The sequence below is a fragment of the Quercus robur genome, chromosome 4, assembly GCF_932294415.1.
Source record: "Quercus robur chromosome 4, dhQueRobu3.1, whole genome shotgun sequence".
Classification (NCBI taxonomy): domain Eukaryota; kingdom Viridiplantae; phylum Streptophyta; class Magnoliopsida; order Fagales; family Fagaceae; genus Quercus; species Quercus robur.
The window spans coordinates 34,990,756-35,009,263 of NC_065537.1; the positions used below are offsets into that span (position 1 = coordinate 34,990,756).

At 40.3% G+C, this 18,508-nt stretch overlaps 3 protein-coding genes across 3 annotated transcripts; 2 read left to right on the forward strand and 1 right to left on the reverse strand.

Annotated features, from left to right (window-relative positions):
* Positions 1-1,983: 1,983 nt before the first annotated feature.
* LOC126721794 (uncharacterized) lies at positions 1,984-3,201 on the forward strand. The gene is made up of 2 exons (XM_050424852.1): positions 1,984-2,381; positions 2,499-3,201. The coding sequence occupies exons 1-2, from the start codon at positions 1,984-1,986 to the stop codon at positions 3,199-3,201; spliced, it is 1,101 nt and encodes a 366-aa protein (XP_050280809.1).
* A 2,718-nt stretch (positions 3,202-5,919) lies between these two features.
* On the reverse strand, positions 5,920-9,244 carry LOC126721795 (uncharacterized). Its single transcript, XM_050424853.1, has 3 exons — positions 9,218-9,244; positions 8,339-9,160; positions 5,920-5,973 (listed from the first exon to the last, which is right to left on the reverse strand). Exons 1-3 carry the CDS (start codon positions 9,242-9,244, stop codon positions 5,920-5,922), a joined length of 903 nt encoding a protein of 300 aa, XP_050280810.1.
* A 5,820-nt stretch (positions 9,245-15,064) lies between these two features.
* LOC126721197 (NDR1/HIN1-like protein 6) lies at positions 15,065-17,460 on the forward strand. Its single transcript, XM_050424232.1, has 2 exons — positions 15,065-16,023; positions 17,036-17,460. The coding sequence occupies exons 1-2, from the start codon at positions 15,275-15,277 to the stop codon at positions 17,049-17,051; spliced, it is 765 nt and encodes a 254-aa protein (XP_050280189.1). The 5' UTR covers positions 15,065-15,274; the 3' UTR covers positions 17,052-17,460.
* Positions 17,461-18,508: the final 1,048 nt, after the last annotated feature.

Genomic DNA, 18,508 nt, shown 5'->3' on the forward strand with positions numbered 1-18,508 from the left:
GCCATTTCCATTTTGGTCCATACTTTTCTATTTTATTGCTTTTAGTCCCTAAAATCAAAAATGCATCCCATTTTGGTCCCTACTATAATCTCACTAACGGAAATTACTTACGTGGCAGATGGAGTGCACGGTTGACATACTAAATGCTAATATGACTATTAAAGTAATATTTTTTAAAAAATTGGTATTTAAAATATGCTGCTTTAGCATTTTAATTTAAAAAATTGAAATTTTTTTTTTCTAATTTATCAATTTTAATTTAAATTGAAAAAATAAAACCAAAAAAAAAACTTATTGAATTTTAAAGATTGAGAATTTTTGAAGTAACATTCTCAATTTTTTTAAAACTTTCTTGGCAGCCAAACACAACATAAAAGTTAAATCTCTCTCTGTTTTAAAACTTTCTTGGCAACCAAACACAACATAAAAGTTAAATCTCTCTCTGTAGGTGCACAATTTGGAGCCCAAACCCCTATTTTGTAAGTCTTGGTCCAAAGAGCCCAATACAATGAATTTTTTGTAGAGTATGGATCAAAGAACTAGGTTTTAATAAGTTAAACGGGGTATTGCATGGAATAAAGTAACACATGAACAAGAACAAAAGCCATTATATTGAAAAATCACACGATCTGATAGGGCTAAAAACTTAATTTGCGTATACAGATCAATGCAGTGGGGTTCCTTTGCATGCTACAGTACACTCTCTTCTTTTTTCCCTTTTTCTTCCCCTTTTCTTATGGGGGCTTCTACACATTATATAGGCCTTTTCTTATCATCTGGGCTTTACACTTGTCGATCATCCAAACCTCCACTTGAGCATCTGTCCCATCAGACACCTCTTTCAGTTTTTTGTGAGTTACGGTAGCCAAGGTAGCACTGTTCAGGGGTCTTCTCCACATTAATGCGGCCAGGAAAGTAGCTGTAGTGCATTCAATGTGATGGTGGCAGCTTTTGCTTAGATATTTTGTGTTTCCTTCCTTTTCACATATTTAGGGGATAGGCTTTAGTGGCTTGGATGCCCTTTCGCTCCGGATTTTCAGTGTCCGAGGAATAATTCCTCCTCGGACCTGTTTTCTTTGTTTCCAGTGATATGTTTAACATGGATTGCTTAAGCCACGTTAACTCCTCGGATGGGTTGGTGTCCTCGGATGGGTCCAAGGCCCAACCTGTTACTTTGGGCCATAGTCCCCACAGCAGACAGAACTTATTGGGCCTCAGCGGCAAAATAATCCTCCTGACCCAAGGCTAAATCTAGGCAATGGAAGAAACCAAGAGGGAAGCGTACATACTACTCAGACGAGCCAAAGCCACTCTCAAGTAGGTAGTCGCATATCCTAAAGGCGAAACAACTATCAGGCCATGCAGCGAAAGATAGACGACCTAAAAAGGAAGTTGCACCGTGCACAGCGAAGGCATTCCCGTTCCAGCTCAGATACATTCTCTAACGAGGAGGAGGATGCCAGTTACAGGCGGAGGTCAAGAACTCCCACAAGTGAAACCTTTTCTTATGAGAAGGAGTTGCACCCTGAACGGAGATGTAAGAGCCCATCTGGTAAGGGTTTGGGTAATGATGCCATGAACAAGGCACTGGATCAGGTCTCAAAATCACCCTTCGCGCACAAGATAGAGGGGGCTAAATTGCCTCGGCGTTTCAATCAACCTACATTTGCCATCTATAACGGCCGAGCAGACCCCGTGGAGCATGTGAGCCAGTTTAACCAGAGAATGGCTATCCATTCCCAGAATGAGGCTCTGATGTGCAAAGTTTTTCCGTCCAGCCTAGGACCAGTGGCGATGAGATGGTTCAACAGCTTGAAGACGAACTCCATAGATTCCTATAAGCAGCTCACTTAAGCTTTTTGCTCTCGCTTTATTACAAACAGCAGAGTCCCACGACCCCTAAGTTCGTTATTATCTCTGTCTATGCATGAGGGGGAAACCTTAAAGGCATATTTGAACAGATATTGGGAGATATATAACGAGATGGACGAAAATGACAATGACGTCGCCATCAGCACGTTCAAAAGTGGTCTCCCCACTGAGCACGGTTTAAGGAAATCTTTAATTGGTAAACCCGTCACCAGCGTTTGCCAACTGATGGACAGGATTGACAAATATAAAAGGGTGGAAGAGGACCAGCTACAAGGGAGAGGAAAGGAGAAGATCATCCCCCCTAAAGGAAATGATTACAGGTCAGAACAATATAACAGTAACCAGCCGAGGAGGGATTTTTCGAGACAGGCTGGACAAACCAACATGCAAATGGTTAATGCCATATTCAGAGAGCCGATGCAACAAGTTCTGAAGAGAGTAAAAAATGAGCCTTTCTTCAAATGGCTGAGTAAAATGGCCGGAGACCCCTCGAAGCGCAACCAGAACCTGTATTATCATTATCATCAAGACCACGGGCATACCACCGAGGATTGCAGGAATCTATGGAATCACCTGGATCAGTTGGTCCGAGAAGGAAAGTTACGTCACCTTTTACACCCCTCTAGCGGTCATTTGGGCCAAGCAGTACAAGAGCATCGGAAAGATGTATCTTTAAGACCTCCCACGGGGACGATACACGTCATCCTCACTGCCCCAGGAAGAACTGGCTCTTTTCCTTCTGGGGTGCTGTCCGTGGCTCGGCTCCCCGCCGAGGATGGTGAGAGGGAGTCCAAAAGATCTAAAAAGGGAAACTCATTAATATTGGGGTTCTTGGACGAGGATAAGGGGGGAACTATCCAACCTCACGACGATGCTTTAGTGGTTACGTTGAGGATTGGAGGTTTCGACATGAAGAGGGTAATAGTAGATCCGGGCAGTGCAGTGGAAGTAATGTACCCTGATCTGTACAAGGGGCTGAACTTAAGACCTGAGGACTTAAATGCTTATGACTCTCCTCTTATAAGTTTCGAAGGAAAGGCTGTCATACCAAAAGGGCAAATCAGATTACCCATACAGACCGGATTAGAGGTGGTGGAGGTGGATTTTATTATGGTCGATGCCTATTCACCCTACACGGCCATAGTAGCCAGACCTTGGCTCCATACCCTGGGAGTCGTGTCTTCTACGCTTCACCAGAAGGTAAAATACCCGTCAGGGGGCCAAGTGGAAGAATTTCGTGGAGATCAGGCCATGGCTAGGCAATGCATGGTGGCTGCCATCTCATGTTGGTCCAATGCCGAGTCCTCAGCTCCTGTGAAGAGCTTATAGCAATCAACCACCTCGGCAGCACAAGTCAGCGAACTAGCCAAGGAGATAAAATGTGAAAGTTTAGAAAGGGTTGCCGTTGACAATAATCCAGAAAGATTCTTCCAAGTCGGCTCAGAATTACCTCTTCAAGAAAAAGAGGAAACTGGTAGGGTTTTTGAGGAAGAACGTTGATGTGTTTGCATGGGACGCCTATGATGCCCCGGGGGTTGACCCTAGTCTCATTTGTCATTACCTGAACGTTAACCCATCCTTTATTCCAAAAAAAGCAGCCACCTTGGTGCCCGTCGAAAGAACATGTCGACTCTGTTAGGGATGAAGTGATGAAGCTGAAAAAGGCAGGGGCTATCAAAGAGGTCTTTTACCTCGAATGGTTGGCAAATACGGTGGTGGTAAAAAAGAAGACAAGGAAATGGCAAGTCTGCATAGACTTCACAGACTTAAACAAGGCGTGCCCGAAGGACTCGTTCCCGTTGCCTCGAATAGACCGATTGGTAGATGCGACTGTAGGCCACCCCCGAATGAGCTTCCTGGATGCCTTCCAGGGTTATCATCAGATACCACTAGCTCTAGAAGATCAGGAGAAAACGGCGTTCATGACACCCGTCGGAAATTACCACTATAAGGTGATGCCTTTCGGTTTAAAGAATGCAGGGTCAACCTACCAAAGGATGATGACCAGAATGTTTGAACCACAACTAGGCAAGGTTATTGAAGTCTACATAGACGATATGGTAATAAAAAGTAAAGTGGTGTCCGAGCACGTGAAAGACCTTGAAGTCATTTTCGGCATCTTAAGGGAGCACAAACTGCACCTCAATGCTTCTAAGTGTTCATTTGGGGTCGGGTCTGGGAAATTTCTGGGCTATATGGTAACTCACAGAGGAATAGAGGTAAGCTCGGACCAAATCAAAGCGATTAATAGCCTACAAGCTCCTCGGAATCCAAGAGAAGTACAGAAACTCACTAGAATGATCGCAGCATTGAATCGATTCATCTCTCGATCTGCGGACCGATGCCGACCTTTCTATCTCTTGATGAATAAGTGGAAAGGATTTGAATGATCCGAGGACTGTGTTCTAGCCTTCCAGCAATTTAAAGAATACCTGTCACGACCACCCATCATGTTTAGCCCTGAGGCCGACGAGATTCTGTTCGCATACATAGCAGTGGCCTCTCATGCTGTAAGCTTAGTATTGATACGGGTTGACAATGGGATACATCAACCCGTATATTACGTAAGTAAATCTTTGCATGAAGCTGAAGTGCGCTACTTACCACTGGAAAAGGCAATTGTTGCAGTAGTGCATGCCACATGAAAACTTCCCCACTACTTTCAGGCACACACGGTCATTGTCCTGAATCAACTCCCTCTCCAATCGGTGCTACGAAGCGCTGATTACACAGGAAGAATCGCCATGTGGAGTACGCTTCTAGGGGCTTTCGATATTAAATACATGCCTAGGACCTCTGTCAAGGGCCAAGTCCTCACGGATCTAGTCACTGAATTTGCTGAGCCCGTTGTGGAAGCAGCAGTTGAGGAGGAAAACATGTATGGAAAATCGGTTGGCATAATCTATGCACAAGGAGCCTCGCGATGGAAAGTCTATGTGGATGGCGCGGCAAACCAAAAAGGATCTGGGGTAGGGCTAGTTCTAATATCGCCCGAAAATATTATCATTGAAAAGTCATTAAGACTTGGGTTCTCGGCCACAAATAATGAAGCCGAGTATGAGGCTTTGCTACAAGGAATGATCATGGTGCAAAAAATGGGCAGAAAGGCAATAGAAGCATTCTCAAACTTCAGATTGGTCGTAGGCTAGGTGAAAGGCGAGTTGAAGGCTAGAAATACGAGAATGCAGGAATATCTTGATCAAGTCAAACGCCTACAATCAGACTTTGAATTTTTTAATTTGACGCATGTCTCTAGGAGCGGGAATACACATGCGGATTCACTGGCCACTCTTGCCACGTCTTCTGCACAGGATCTACCACGAATGATTCTTGTTGAGGATTTGTGCAAAACAGGTACCATCAAAACGGATACAGTTCGGATTTGTCAAGTCAGAAAGAATCCGAGTTGGATGGATCGCAGAGTAAACTTCCTCAAAGATGATGTATTACCTGAAGAAAAATTGGAGGCCGAGAAGATACGAAGGAATGCTCCTCGGTTTTGGTTGTCAGAGGATCACAAGCTGTACAAGCGCTCCTACTTTGGGCCATACTTACTATGCATACACCTAGAGGCATCAGAATCATTGCTTGAAGAACTGCATGAGGGAGTATGTGGGAGCCACACAGGAGGAAGGTTGCTAGCACACAAAGCACTCACCCAAGGGTACTGGTGACTGAACATGCAGAGAGACGCCCAAGAATATGCACAAAAGTGCGATCAATGCCAGAGATTCGCCCTAAATATCCACCAGCCGGGAGGAGTCCTTAACCCCTTCTCCAGTCCTTAGTCGTTCGTTCAGTGGGGTCTGAATATTGTCGGCCCTTTCCCAAAAGCAGTGGGGAACAAGCGATACTTAATAGTCGACACTGATTATTTCACCAAGTGGGTAGAAGCTGAGCCTTTAGCCAACATTAGGGACATGGATGCCAAGAAGTTCATTTGGAAAAACATCATTACGCGCTTCGGAACTCCTCGTACCCTTATCTCAGACAACGACCTTCAATTTGATAGTAAAACCTTCAGAAAATACTATTGCGACTTTGGAATCACAAACCGATATTCCACTCCATCCTATCCCCAGGGAAACGGGCAAGCCGAAGCTGTGAATAAGGTCATAGTGAACGGGTTGAAAAGAAGACTAGATGATGCAAAGGGAAGGTGGGTGGAAGAACTACCACACGTCTTATGGACCTACCGAACCACGCCGCGACGGTCAACAGGAGAAACTCCATTTTCCATGACTTATGGAGCCGAAGCTGTGCTCCCCCTGGAAACTAGCTTCCAAACGTTGAAATCTAGTACTTTCTCCCTAAGAAATAACGACGAGTTACTAGGGAGAAGCCTAGATTTAGCCGAGGAGAAAAGAGAAAAGGCAATGATCTAATTGGCCTATTACCATCAAAAGTTAAAGCGAGGGTACAATACTAATGTGAAGCTAAGGCCACTAGGGCCATGTGACCTCGTGATGAGAAAAATTTTTGGCAGTGCCAAGAACCCTTCTTGGGGTAAGCTGGGACCCAACTGGGAAAGATCATATCACATCACCTCAGTGGTAGGAATAGGTGCTTATTATCTGGAAGATCTAGACAAGAAAACTGTACCTCGCCCATGGAATGTAAGTAATTTGAAAAGATATTATTACTAATGAAAACAGTTATGCCTGTATTGTATCCCATGATCATCGCACATTTGTCAATTCACTTCTATCTATGCAAGTTTTAAACCGAACTTAAGTCCTGCATGGCTCCTCAGACCACAGACTTAGGGGAAATTAACAACTTATGGCAACTATTCAAGTTTTAAACAGAACCTAAGTCCTGCATGGCTCCTCGGAACACAAACTTAGGGGAAATTAACAACTTATGGCATCCATTCAAGTTTTAAACAGAACCTAAGTCCTGCATGGTTCCTCGAACCACAGACTTAGGGGAAAATTTACAACTTATGGCATCTATTCAAGTTTTAAACAGAACCTAAGTCCTGCATGGTTCCTCGGACCACAGACTTAGGGGAAATTAACAACTTATGGCATCTATTCAAGTTTTAAACAGAACCTAAGTCCTTTATGACTCCTCGGATCATAGACTTAAGGGAAATTAACAACTTATGGCATCTATGCAAGTTTTAAACAGAACCTAAGTCCTGCATGGCTCCTCGGACCATAGACTTAGAGGAAATTAACAACTTATGACATCTATTCAAGTTTTAAACAGAACCTAAGTCCTGCATGGCTCCTCGGACCACAAACTTAGGGGAAATTAACAACTTATGGCATCTATGCAAGTTTTAAATAGAACCTAAGTCCTACATGGCTCTTTGGACCACAGATTTAGGGGAAATTAACAACTTATGGCTTCTATTCAAGTTTTAAATAGAACCTAAGTCCTGCATGGCTCCTCGGACGACAGACTTAGGGGAAATTAACAACTTATGGCATCTATTCAAGTTTTAAACAGAACCTAAGTCCTGCATGGCTCCTCAGACCACAGACTTAGGGGAAATTAACAACTTATGGCATCTATTCAAGTTTTAAACAGAACCTAAGTCCTACATGGCTCCTTAGACCACAGACTTAGGGGAAATTAACAACTTAGGGCATCTATTCAAGTTTTAAACAGAACCTAAGTCCTGCATGACTCTTCGGACCATAGACTTAGGGGAAATTAACAACTTATGGCATCTATTCAAGTTTTAAACAGAATCTAAGTCCTGCATGGCTCTTCGGATCACAGACTTAGGGGAAATTAACAACTTATGGTATCTATTCAAGTTTTAAACAGAACCTAAGTCCTGCATGGCTCTTCGGACCACAGACTTAGGGGAAATTAACAACTTATGGCATCTATTCAAGTTTTAAACAGAACCTAAGTCCTGCATGGCTCCTCGGACCACAGACTTAGGAGAAATTAACAACTTATGGCATCTATTCAAGTTTTAAACAGAACCTAAGTCCTGTATGACTCTTCAGACCACAGACTTAGGGGAAATTAACAACTTATGGCGTCTATTTAAGTTTTAAACAGAACCTAAGTCCTGTATGGCTCCTCGGACCACAGACTTTGGGGAAATTAATAACTTATTCCAACCATAGACTTGGGAGAAATTGATAACTCAGGGTTCCTATGCAGTTCTAAGGTATGTTCAGCCTGACATAATAACATTTATTGTTCAAAATTCATTGCACCGTTCTATTTCTTCTCATTTGTCTATATTGATATGGCTATTGCAAACATCAATTAAAGAAACAGTTACGTTAACTCGGAACAATGTAATAAAATTCCATCAGCATCAATCATAAGACAAAAAAAAAAAAAAAAAAAAAGAGCGTTTGTATTGATAAACCAAAAATAATACAATGAGAGATCTTGGCAAAAGAACAAAATACAATACAACTTCCATCCAAAGTAAATAAAAAAAAAATTTCCTTCTATATAGCAATAATAAAAAGAGCCCTAGGAGATAAGCCTCAGCAGGAGGATCTTCTTTCTGCTCTGGCTGAGGAGGAGGGACGTCCTTGACTTGGGGACCTGCTCCAAGATCCTCAGCCTCACTGATTGCATCCTTAGTAAGATCCTTGGCCTTGGAGGAGTTTTTCTTTCCCTTACCCTTACCTTTACCCTTCTCTTCCTCCACATCCACAGCCCGGACGGTGAGCTGACCAGAGCCCCTGGTAATCTCAGTAAGGGGGATGGCATCAGGAATAGCCGTGGGCTGCTCGAAAACTTCGGTGGCATCGGCAGGGAACTCCTGGATCTTAGGAGGGAAGAAAACGTTCTGAGACAGTCTCAAGGCAGAGTCTGCAGGGATCCCTGCTGCATTAAGGGCCTGAGCCCATGAAATACTACAGTAATCCCTGCATACCTCCGGCAGCTCCTCAGAGAGTCTTGCCTCAATCTCCTCCGCCCCTAGCTGGTAGGCAGCCTTTTTCTCGGCCTCAACTGCTTCCTTGGCTAACTGAGCTGCTTCCTTAGCAAGCCGGGCCTCTTCTTGAGCTTTCTGCAACGCAGCCTTGAGATCCAATACAGCTTGCTTTTCAGTAGCAAGGTTGGTCTCAGTCACGTACAGTTTTTGGCATTGATCTTCGGCTTGCCTTTCAGTAGTCTTTAAGCCAGCCTCAGCACTCTTACCGCTTGACTCAGCCTCCTTGAGCTTTTCAGATAGCTCACAGTGCTCCTGCTTGAGGGCTCCCAAATCCTTCTCCACCTCGGCACGAGAGAGGGCTTCAGCTTCAGCTAACTTACGGTTGTCGCGACACCACTCCTCGGCCACAAATACTTGTTGAGTGATCTGCCCAAGGAGTGAAAAAATGACAAGTTAGAATAAGACATGACCCAATAATCTTACCGATGAGAGGAGGAATTGCCTTACCATCGCAAGATCTCTCTTCAAGGATAAGAAGAGTTTAGGCTGTGAAAATCACTTGTAAGCCTCCATATCCCTTGGGAGGAGAACGGGCTGCTCCAGGGCTTCCGCAATATAGCCCGCTCGACCCCGATTATATTCTAGGACGGAGGCATTGTAAGGAATGGATGCTCCGTCCACTTCGAGTCGAGGGCTCCAAGTGCACTGGGTCACTCGCACCTCTGCCCGCTCCATTTCTTCTCGACTCTCCACAAATGGAGCCCTTCTGTCCCTGTGCTCCCGAGTAGTTTTTTGTTGTTTGCCTCCCTGCCGAGGACCCACCTTGCCTTCCTCAAGGGACTCAACCGACCTTTTCTTCTTTAGGTCGGGATTAGCTTTCAGGCCGAGGTCGGCAGGGACTTGCGTAGCAATAGGAGGGAGGGAAGAAGTCTGAGACTTGGCTGGCGCCTTCGATGATTGACCCTTGCCTCGAGCAGCCATTAACTCTCGTAAACTTTTTCCTTTGTTGGAGGCCATATTGTCCACCTCCTTGTCTGAAGAGTCGTCCGAGCAGGCGATAATAAAAGGAGCGTCGATCACGGAGTTTCTGTCCTGCTCTTCCTCAATATCCGAGAGCTAGATCAGTGGAGTTTTTGGAATATCCTCTTTGAAATAAAACTCGTCTATCTCCTCCTCAAGAGAAAGACGAGATGATTCAGTATTTTCTTCAACAGGTGCTGCAGCTTCGGGACTGTCTTGGGGAAGTGGTTGTGCAGCTGGCTGAGGATTCTAAACAGCAGGCAAAACAACTGGCCTAAGATTGTTTCGAGCTACAGACCTTGGCTTTGACACGTTGATCCTAGCCAACCTTGGACTACCGGCTCTTATGGATTGGCCGATGTCTTGGAAAGCGCGGGACAAGGGTTCATAACCAAAAATCAGATGAGCCGCTCGTAATTGTCCGTCCTCGTTGACGTAGATCTCTGACCTCAAAAGGTAGTTCAAAGCCTGAACGTTTACGTGGCTGAGTCGAGGAGCGACGTGTGATCTATCTGCAAAATAGCCAAGAAGGAAATTTTAGTTAGGTTACAAAAATTTTGAATCTTCGATCAAAAGAAAATAAAACTAAAGGGCTGAACCCCCCTTCCCAGGGGATTGATCCTAAAGGCACCGCACCTAGATCTCCTGCCCAAGTTGGACAATGAAGACCGTCGCTTCACTCTCCTGAGGCAATAAGGAAGTCATCTTTCATACCCTTATTGGATTTAGGAAGACAGGAGATTAGCCTAACGATCTCAGACCGAGATTTAAGATAGTATCCCACCTTGTCAAGATGGTGGCATTCGTACATGTGAACTACGTCATGCCATGTAAGGCCTAGACCCATCCGCTCGTTCAGGACATCTATGCTGCCTAAGACCCTAAACATGTTGGGAGCGCACTGATGCGGTGTCAACCTATGGTTAAACAAGTAGTCCCGGGTAATCCTACGCATGGGAAGCGCCATTCCTCCTTCTATAAAAGCGATCATGGGAATGACGACTTGACCCACTTCCCTATCAGTCAGCACTCCTTCCGGAGGACAATACTCCAAAACACCCCCAGTGGGATGCGATATTTTGCCCTAAAGGCCTCCATGGCGGCTGGAGTATCTACTAGATACTTGAATCTACCCATCTAGTCAAACCGGTGGGTCGAGAAGGAAGGCCGAGGTGAAAATTGAGGTTAAAAAGAGGAAGTAGAACTTACGAGTATCCTTACGACAATCTTTGAAACTCTTAGAGATTTCCTCAAGGAAAAGTTTCTCACTGAAGTAATCACGGAAATTTGAAAGCCTGGAACGTTAATGAAGGATTGGGCGTTGAAATTCTCTGGCAAATTGGAGCATTAGTATAAAAGAAAAGCAAAAAGAGCTTCTTCAAGACCTTATGTAGCAAGAGAGAGAAGGGAAGGCCATTCCCGCTCAAAATTCTAGGAAGAATGTCAACCGTTAGATCTGTGCTTCACCATTAGATGAGGGAGACATAAAGCCACCTGGAGTAATAAGCCGCGCCTCGTAAATCATAACGCGTCAGAAGCAATTGCCCCCACACGTGCGAACCGGAAACTAATTGATCTTATCTCTTGAAAAGTCAAAACCCCATTTTTCTCCTCGGAAGGAGATAAAAACCGAAGTTTTGAGGGGCTATTGTGGGGACTATGGCCCAAAGTAACAGGTTAGGCCTTGGACCCGTCCGAGGACACCAGCCCATCCGAGGAGTTAACGTGGCTTAAGCAATCCATGTTAAACATATCACTAGAAACAAAGAAAATAGGTCCGAGGAGGAATTTTTCCTCGGACACTGAAAATCCGGAGCAAAAGGGCATCCAAGCCACTAAAGCCAATCCCCTAAATATGTGAAAAGGAAGGAAACACAAAATATCTAAGCAAAAACTGCCACCACCACATTGAATGCACTACAGCTACTTTCTTGGCCGCATCAATGTGGAGAAGACCCCTGAACAGTGCTACCTTGACTACCGCAACTCACAAAGAACTGAAAGAGGTGTCTGATGGGACAGATGCTCAAGTGGAGGTTTGGATGATCGGCAAGTGTAAAGCCCAGATGATAAAAAAAGGCCTATATAATGTGTAGAAGCTCCCATAAGAAAAGGGGAAGAAAAAGGGAAAAAAGAAGAGAGTGTACTGTAGCATGCAAAGGAACCCCACTGCATTGATCTGTATACACAAATTAAGTTTTTAGCCCTATCAGATTGTGTGATTTTTCAATATAATGGCTTTTGTTCTTGTTCATGTGTTACTTTATTCCATGCAATATCCCGTTTAACTTATTAAAACCTAGTTCTTTGATCTATACTCTACAAAAAATTCATTGTGTTGGGCTCTTTGGACCAAGACTTACAAAATAGGGGTTTGGGCTCCAAATTGTGCACCTACACTCTCTATAATGTAAAAACTCAAACAGAAATCTCCAAGCTCTCTCTCTCTCTCTCTCTACAAAAATCTCAAGCTCTCTCTCCAAGCTATCTCTCTCTACAAAATTCTCCAAGCTTAAGGTGAAGGTGGAGATGATTGAAGGTGGGTTTCGGCTAAAGGTGCATGGGCTGACTGAAGGTGGATGAAGGTGAGCTCTCTTTCACCCTCTCTAAATTCATGGCTATAAACTTAACTCTCTCTCTCTCTAAACCCATGGCCAAAAATCTCTCTCTCTCTCTCTCTCTCTCTCTAAATCTGTGGCTGTTTGTGGTTCGGATCTGGGGTTTTGTTCATCGATTTGGTATTTAAGTTTTGAGTTTGATTTCTTAGAAAGTATAAGAAAATCTGGGTTGAGTTTTGTGTTTGGGGGACAAAAATTTGGGTTTGAGTTTTGTCTTTGCGTAATTGTTGAATGTCTTTGAGTTTTATCTTTGTGTAATTGTTAAAAATATGGGTTGAGTTTTGTGTTTGGGGCCAAAATTATGTTTGTGTGATTGTGGGCATGTCTTTGTGTTTGGAAAATTTGAGTGATTTTATGGGTTTGGCTGCTAAGAAATTGCAAGAAAAAAAAACTTGATTTTTTTTTAATTATCTAGGCAACCAAACATGTTAGTTGGGTAAGAAAATAAAGAACATGATTGACTGAGAAGAACAATCATGTTCTAAGTTCTTTGTGTTCTTCCAAACAAACAAACAAAAAAAAAATTATTATTTTTTTTTAAAGTTTAGAAATGTTTTTTAATTATTTTATATGATGTGGCTTTTCTTTTAAAATTAAAATGTTCATTTGGCATATTTTAAATTTCAAATAAAAATTTTAAAATATTATTTTAATTACTACGTCAACATTTAGTATGCTAACAGAGTACTCTATATGCCACGTAAGCAATATTTGTTAGTGAGATGACAGTAGGGACCAAAATGGAACACATTTTTCATTTTAGAGACTAAAAGTGATAAAACAGAAAAATAGGAACCAAAATGGGAATGGGCCTAAAATGTAGGGACCAAAAATGTATTTCCGCCTTAAAATATTTACCTAAGTTTAATACTACTTATGATCATTTTTATTCTAACTATTAATTCTTGATGTGACCAGTAAAAAAATGTTCATTCATGATGGTTATAGTAGGAACCAAAATGGGAATGGGCCTGAAATATAGGGACCAAAAATGTATTTCTGCCTTAAACTATTTAACTAAGTTTAATACTACTTATGATTATTTTTATTCTAACTATTAATTCTTGATGTGACCAGTAAAAAAAAGGTCCATTCTTGATGGTTATATTATATATAAATATATAAATATATATATATATATATATACACACACACTATCTATCTATAGGAGAATTCCTTTCTTTGAATTAGACTTTTATGTGATTTAGAAGTACCCCTAAACCTTAGGTCTAATAGGGAAAATAACTTGAGAAAAACCTGATAAAAATATATCTCTAACTCCACTTACAATGCCTACAAAATAGAATACTCTTTTACTAATCCATGTTTTCAAAACAAACTTATCCAATTTTTTTTTAAATGAAAATTATGACACTAGACCAAAAAAAAAAAAAAAAAAGCCTCATATATATATAGCTTTTCAACCTAATTTTATTTATTTATTATTGTTATGCAAAAAATTTATTTCATATTTATATCATTCAAATAAGATATGAACAATCAATATTTGAGATCCTTATTAAATTTTTTGTGAAATTTTATGTTGGACTTCTTGTATTTTGCATAGAATTAACTCACTTAGCACAAAATTTTATAAAAAATTGGACGTGAAAAATTAGACTCCATATTGAAAATATAATTGAATTTTCTCTTAGTTTTATATATGTGTATGTGTGTAAGAGAGAGAGAGAGAGAGAGAGAGAGAGAGAGAGAGAGAGAGAGAGAGAGAGAGAGAGAGAGAGAGAGAGAGAGAGAGAGAGAGAGAGAGAGAGAGAGAGAGATTGCTCTTAATTTTTTTTTTAAATTTTTTTTATACAAGATAAAAATTTTACTCTAGTCTAATCTAATAAATATATATGTGTGTAAAGCTCCCTCCTGGAAATTTGAACCCTAACTCTTATCCCCCACACCCCACAAACACTTAATAATTGTGGAGTGATCATCGTGCCAAGGGTGCATGGTGGTGTGATTGCTCTTAAATTGAAATATATTTAACATTATTAAAAAAAAAAAAAAAAAGCTTAATAATATATGTTGTGCTAAATGTTGACATGAATGCTAAATTTTAATGGGCATATGGCTTTTATGGGCCTCATTTATAGGTTTCAACTTTCAAGATCAAAAGTGACATTTAGCACAACATTCATGTCATTTATGAGTAACTCTAGGTAACAATAAATTGAATATTTGATTTTTTTTTTTTTTAATACATTGATAGTTGAGGGTGAGAAAATTTGAATCATAGATGTTTCTTCATTAGAAACACCAAGATATGCCAATTGAGCTATAAGGTTTTTGTCTCTGAATATTTGAATTTAATCATATAGTTATGATACGTTATAATTTCATAATACATTACCAAAAACAAACTAAAATAGGATATTTGGCAATACTTTAAGTTACAATTTTAGTTAAAAAGTTAAAAAAATGATGAGTTGCGTAAAACTAAACAATGAGACAAGGATAAAATTCCAAAGATGTAACAAAGAAACGAAAAAAGAGCAGAAAAAGAAACAAGAGAAGTAACGAGAACCGCCTATTAGCAACAAAAAAACACCTTGTCCTACTCCTATCCTCCTCACTGTGGAAAGTGAAACAAATCCATTCCCGCCATGTCAGCAAAACTCTCTTTCTCTCTCTCTCTCATCAAAATTCCTACCCTTCAAAAAGGCCTTTCGCAACAACTTACCCTTCTCTTTCCCTTCCTTTCCTTTCTCCTCTCCAAAACTCTCTCTCATTGTATATAAGAAAACTTCCTCTTCATCTCATTTCCTCTCTCTCTCTCTCTAGATCTGCTTTTATATTTTTTTAATTATTTCTTTATGTGAAGCTTCAATAATATTCATTCATTCATTCCTCCTCCATTTCCTTCAAATACAAAAAAATCACATTCCTTTCGGAAATGGCCGAACCACCATTGAAGCCAGTGCTGCAAAAACCTCCGGGATTCCGAGACCAGAACTTCCCGACTCAATCGGCTCCGAAGCCAGTTATGCGAACACCGCTCCTTCCACAGTCCTACCACCCCAAGAAACGACGCAGCAGCAGGCGTAGCAGGGGCTGTTGTCGATCATGCTGTTGCTTTTTCTGTTGCCTAATCCTAATCCTGATCGTCATCGTCGGCGTCGCCTCCGCCATTTTCTACCTTTGGTTCTTGCCGAAAACCCCCGTTTTCCGCCTCCAATCCTTTCGGATCCCACGTTTCAACGTGACTGTCAAACCGGACGGCACTTATTTAGACGCACAAACGTTGATTAGGGTTGAAGCCAAAAACCCGAACGGCAAGCTGTCACTGTTTTATAAAGATATTCATGTTAACGTAAACGTGAAGGTCGGGGCCAAGGCGGACCCAACTGAATTGGGATCGGGGAAGGTGGCCGGGTTCACTCAGAGGAAGAGAAATACGACGAGCCTGAAGGTGGAGACTAATGTGAAGAACCAGCTGGTGGATGATGGGGAGGGAGCTAAGCTTAAGGCAAGCTTTAAAAGCAAAGGGTTGGTGGTGAGCGTGGAGGCTCGGACTGGGTTGGGATACATTGTGCGTGGTCTGAAAATAGGGCCACTTGGTGTGAAGGTGTTGTGTGGTGGTGTGAGCTTGAAGGGTCTTGAAGATGGTAAAATTCCCAAGTGTACCATCAATACGCTCAAATGGTATGTTTCTTTTTCTTTTTTCGTTTTTAATTTTCTTTCAAATCTATATGGCAATGGTACAAGTACTTGACAATTATAATTCTGAAATTTCTCCTCAAGCTTAGTAATCATGCACTTGGGATTTATGATATATATCATTTTCATATAATCTTATGTGATTTACTGGTTTTTTTTTTTTTTTTAATTGTTTTACTTCCTAATGTAGTTTGATTATCTGAATTTATTATACTTTGAATTATAATGAGTAAAATGCTATTAAGGGATTATAGGTTTTTCAATTAGGAGATTTTTTTTGATAATTTGATTATTCAATGAGGGCAGATTTAAGTTTTGAATATCTTTGTTTGAGACATTAAGATGTATCAACTGAATTACAAAGATCTGGAAAATTTGGAGATGAATATGTTGTCTAATTAGAGTGAAATGAAAATGTATGTAGTTTATAGTTGTGCCAAATTTGTTCTCTATTGAATGCGCATAGACATACAACTGGCATTTCATTCAATGATGATTGCTTTTTTTCTTTTTTTTATAGGCCAAAAGATCAATTAGTTCCTTTTAGTGTAAATAATATTCAAATCTAGGTATCTATTCAACAATATATAAGAAAATTTACACATTGAATTATCTATAACACACAAAAATGTCTTATTAGTTTAATTGTATTTGGAGTTTCTCAAAACTAATATGTTAATTTATAATACCTGTCAACACTACATCATAAAATAATGCTTATGATGCTCCATATAAAATATAAGTTGTGGACTGGAGCTCAACTGGATTTATTTCTCATTTGGGTCTTTGAATTACTTTCCATAAGGAAGGGGGACCCTCCTTATAGTAAAAACCACCTCCTGTTGATAGCAACATGGTATTCTGTCTATGACAGCGTTTTATTTACATTAATGAATTTTGATTATGAGTCACTGTTATGGTGGGTGATTTGTATATATCTTGAGTATTGATTGGTTGATATTTGAAGATTATGATTGAGATTTTTGTTTTGATGCAGGATAAACATACATTAATGGGGTTGCCATGCTTGAAGATGAGTAATGGTGGAAGAGTGATTGTCATTTTTACGAGGCAATTTTTTTCTGGCATACATTTGTACCTATACTCAGGATTCTTACTAGTTTTATCGTTTATATACTAAAATAATCACATGCAATATTCTTTACTTGGTAAATAATTAAAAAAAAAAAAAAAAAAAAAAGGATTGGAGGGCATCTATAACAGTCTGACTAGTGTCCATGTCTATGCTTTGGATTCTTCTTATGTATAATGGGATGCACATCAGTTGAATTATTTATGGAATTGTATTTATTTGTTTGTTTAATTTTGGATGGTAGATTGGCACATCATCTACATAGATCTTGTTCTTCATTTTGTTTTTTGATAAATAAATTGAGATTCGGTGTGGCCAGTTGTGAGGTAGGAAGTTGGTGTCTTGGATTCTTGATGGATTGCCAGGCTGCCATTTCTTTTTAAGAAAACAAATAAATCAAAATTATATATGAAAGTGAAATTAATAAGCTGTAATATCGTTTTAATTTGTTATTATTATTATTTTTTCATAATCTTCTTTCTTTTTTTGGAGAATAATTAAGGTGTAACGTATAATCCCTTTTGGAAAAGCTAAAATGGGAAAAAGACAACTTGTGGGTTACACGAATAGAGTGGCTGCCTCGCAAAGGAAGGATAGCCAGAGAGGGATATAATATAATAATCTGTTTTGTTCGACATGAATATAGGTGGAAGAATTTTTATGAAAACAATGCTCTCCTCACAGGTTTTTTTTTTTTTTTTTTTTTTTTTTTTTTTTTTTTGGTTGGGGGGGGTGGGGGGGGGGGGGTTGGTGTTGTTATTGTGCAAGGGTTTTGATTTCAATGAAAGATTCGAGTGCTCAACTCCTACACTAGTGTAAGTATCTCTAACTTGACTTAATTGGATGGTATGAGATTGTCCATGTTATTATTGTCGTTTTATGAATCGGATCATCCTTTTGGGCTCTGAGGTGATAAAAGAATGGGGCTGTGAGGTTGGGTAGATCTTTGAGATCTAAATCTTACCAATAAACAAAGTATCGGAGGAATAAAATAGTGTCATTAGGAAAAATCTTCACTTTATGACTCATGACAGCTCCATAGCTTATCACCTAATTTTGTAGAAAGTACTAGTGGTGTGTAAAAATAAAATCTACTAATTCATGGACTTTTTTTTTTAAATACTTTTTTTGAGAGAGTTTTAACCTATAATTGATGATATTTTTATCATCAGACTAAGGTATTAATTGGTTTTTTATGTAGGCGGGGATTAAACTTCATATTTCTTATTCAACCATAAAAACCTTTACAAGTTGAGTTAATTGGAATCCACTACAATGAATTGAATTAGGAAATAGGCATAAACACAACTTTTATTTCTTAAAAAAAAATAAATAAATACTCAACACAATTTTGGGTAGGAAGTTCTAAAGGTCTAT

Bases quoted from the DNA above. Each gene is read 5' to 3' on its own strand.
- LOC126721794 (XM_050424852.1), top strand. From the start codon at position 1,984: ATGGACGAAAATGACAATGACGTCGCCATCAGCACGTTCAAAAGTGGT. The intron at 2,382-2,498 runs GTATTATCATTA...ACACCCCTCTAG, and splicing joins TCGAAGCGCAACCAGAACCT to CGGTCATTTGGGCCAAGCAG.
- LOC126721795 (XM_050424853.1), bottom strand. From the start codon at position 9,244: ATGGTAAGGCAATTCCTCCTCTCATCG. The intron at 9,161-9,217 runs GTAAGATTATTG...CTCCTTGGGCAG, and splicing joins GGCAATTCCTCCTCTCATCG to ATCACTCAACAAGTATTTGT. The intron at 5,974-8,338 runs GCTTATCTCCTA...CCTTATTCACAG, and splicing joins AAGAAGATCCTCCTGCTGAG to CTTCGGCTTGCCCGTTTCCC.
- LOC126721197 (XM_050424232.1), top strand. From the start codon at position 15,275: ATGGCCGAACCACCATTGAAGCCAGTGCTGCAAAAACCTCCGGGATTC.